Source organism: Asparagus officinalis, chromosome 1 (genome assembly GCF_001876935.1).
Source record: "Asparagus officinalis chromosome 1, Aspof.V1, whole genome shotgun sequence".
NCBI lineage: Eukaryota > Viridiplantae > Streptophyta > Magnoliopsida > Asparagales > Asparagaceae > Asparagus > Asparagus officinalis.
The window spans coordinates 100,451,518-100,454,442 of NC_033794.1; the positions used below are offsets into that span (position 1 = coordinate 100,451,518).

The window sequence follows — 2,925 nt, forward strand, 5'->3', positions numbered from 1 at the left end:
ATCATCACTTGTATATTTTTGTTAATTCTGATTGGATCCCAGCTGCAATGGGTAAGTGGATGGAAAGAATAGGCATACTTCCATAGACTCAGAAGCTCAGTCACAATAAATAAACTTACTTCATATATTATTCAAATATGCATTCTTTAACCAATGAAAGACGTTATCAAGGCAAAAATCTGCTCCAATTATTGTCAACAAATCTAACGTCAGTCTATGTAGACTTTGATTTAGCATAACTATTTCCCGAGGAAATCAGAAGCCACAATCGGTGAAAAATTGTACCTGTGTTGTACGATAATTAATATTTTCAGACTCGGGATTCAGACATGTGAGCAAACTACCAAATTAGCAATCTACATTATCCACTTGCAGTCTCTTGCATAATGATCTTATGAACGCACAATATTTCAAAGCAAATTACAACGCTTCCTTGGGTATTATTGGAGCACACAAACGGCAGCACACAATAACAAGTGTATGCACCAACACAACAAAAAGAGTTTTTACGTAGTTCGACCAAACATGCCTACATCCATAGTTCCCTAAATAACGAAACTCCACTACCTTCACAAGCCAATACAAGTAATACAAGTTTTGAATGGATAAACTTAAAAACCCTCGCACATCTCACATCTTTTAAGGAACCTGAGAACACTGATCGCTCAAAAGCTCCAAGAGGCCATCATCACATTATATCACTCAAAAAACTCGAGAACACTGATCACTCAAGAGTTCTAAGAGGACCCTCCCACCAAGAGGATTACTATCTCAACACTAACACACATCATTTTATAGCCTTCCTCTATTATCTCCAAGGACAAAAAAATGTCCATCATTACTCCAGACAAATTCCAAGAGCACCCTTCAAACTTCCAATGCATGCACCCTTCATGCTTCCGTGGTCAACATATGCATTCATTTACCTCATTTTGAGATTTAGGGAGAAACCCAACACACTTCAATCAAGGCGGTCAAGTTTCCTGCGAAAGTCCCTGCGGTTTGTGGGAAACTTTATGTGTCAACTTTACCCAGTCGCACATCAGACCAGATTCTTTCTTAACCTCAATCTCATCCTCAGACTTATTACCAACCAAGGAAATATGAGAGAGAACAGAGGCTAATGCAAGAGAACTGAAATGTTATCGAAAAAAAGGAAATACTATAAAACTAGAAAATCCAATATATCCATCTTAAAGGTAGCTCAAACTTCATTTAGATTCTTGACAAGTGTTTACATGCGCAAGGTGTCTGATAAAATTCCAAATAACTGATCAGGAGAGGAACTATTATTTGTTGACCTGTAGGTTAAAGCTTGCATATTTCATCTGTGAATTTAGACGTGTAGGAAGTTGAGATAGATGAAGTACCTTTCTTGCATATTGCATAAGTAGTCTACTCAGTGAAGGTGCCTTTCTTGCAATCGTCGGCCTATCTTCAATAATCTCGTAGACTCATTTTGTTCAGGGTTTATATTCTCTGCATATTCATCAAAACAAACGAACTCCACATGCAGGCTATGTTCAACATTTTCCAGAGTGTTTTTGCCCAAGAAAATTATTATCATGTAACTTTATGATAAGGAAAGAAAAGGGATCGAAACAGAGCGAGAAACAGGATTGATGAGGCAAGATTCTCCCTTTTTGTACAGAACTGGATATATTTCACATAGTAACCAAACGCATACAAGGGTGTGATTTTAAAGACATAAGTGCAATGAAATAAATACTGAACAAATATCTATGCAGAGCAAATAAAACAACAATGAAAACTCATTGTATTATACTAGACCTCAAAATTTCATCACGTAAGATTACATTCTCAAGCATGTATGCATGATATATACAAGTGATCAAAAAACACAACACACACCTTCAGTTAATATTTTTTTCAAGTTGCATCTCAGCATACCTAACTACCTTGGCCCAGATAAGCGCACAGCTGAAAGGAATGCATCACTGTTGCAGTCTGATGGCCCTGAAGACGAGCCTTCTTCACTTATTGCCTTAAAAAGATTAGCATACAATCGAAAACCAATCTGAGTTGAACTCGGAGGCTGAGGAACATAAGCTAGGCCTTCAAGCATTTGTACTACCTTGGCCATCGACGGTCTCAGTGTCAAGTCCTCTTGAATGCACCACAATGCAACCTTGATCACTGTTTCCACTTTTTCGTCCTTGTCGTTAAATCTCAACTTGGAATCAAATATCTCCATAAGCTTTCCCTCCTCCAACTTCTTGAAAGCGTACGAAGGAAAATGCGCCTTCTCAGAAGTCTCAGCAGGATCAAAGTTCTTCCTTCCTCCGATTATTTCAAGCAAAACCATACCGAAGCTGTACACATCACTTTTCTCTGAGATTGCATAGCTCGTGATCCATTCAGGTGCAAGATAACCCCTTGTGCCCCTCATTGTTGTAAATACATGGCTCTGCTCTCGGGTCATCAATTTTGCAAGCCCAAAATCAGATACTTTTGCAAGAAAATGATCATCGAGGAGCACATTTTCAGGCTTTATGTCACAATGAACTATCTTCACATCACAATCTTCATGTAGATAAGCCAACCCCTTCGCCGTGCCTAGAGCTATATTGTATCTCTGATCCCAATTCAGCTGAGGCCCTTCACTTCCGTTCTGAAAAATCCATCTGTCAAGCGATCCATTCGCCATATATTCATATGCAAGAAGCCGATGGGAGCTCTCTGCACAAAATCCTTTGAGCCTCACCAAATGAACATGATGAATACTTCCTATAGTAGTAACTTCAGCACGAAACTCTTTCTTTCCTTGACCTATGCCCTCCAGTTTCTTCACTGCAATCCGAGCACCATTTGGGAGCTTGCCTAGATATACTGACCCGAATCCCCCTTGCCCGAGTTTCACACTGAAATTATCAGTAGCATCTTGAAGCTCTTTATAACTGAATC

General features: G+C 39.1%; 1 protein-coding gene across 1 annotated transcript in view; it reads right to left on the bottom strand.

The window, feature by feature from the left end:
• LOC109828796 (G-type lectin S-receptor-like serine/threonine-protein kinase SD2-5) overlaps positions 1,755–2,925 on the bottom strand; it is a 2,766-nt gene continuing 1,595 nt past the window's right edge. The window contains 1 exon segment of the mRNA XM_020395736.1: positions 1,755–2,925. This exon segment is cut by the window's right edge and continues 9 nt beyond it. Within this exon segment, the coding sequence (XP_020251325.1) occupies positions 1,916–2,925 (1,010 nt within the window). The 3' untranslated portion in view covers positions 1,755–1,915.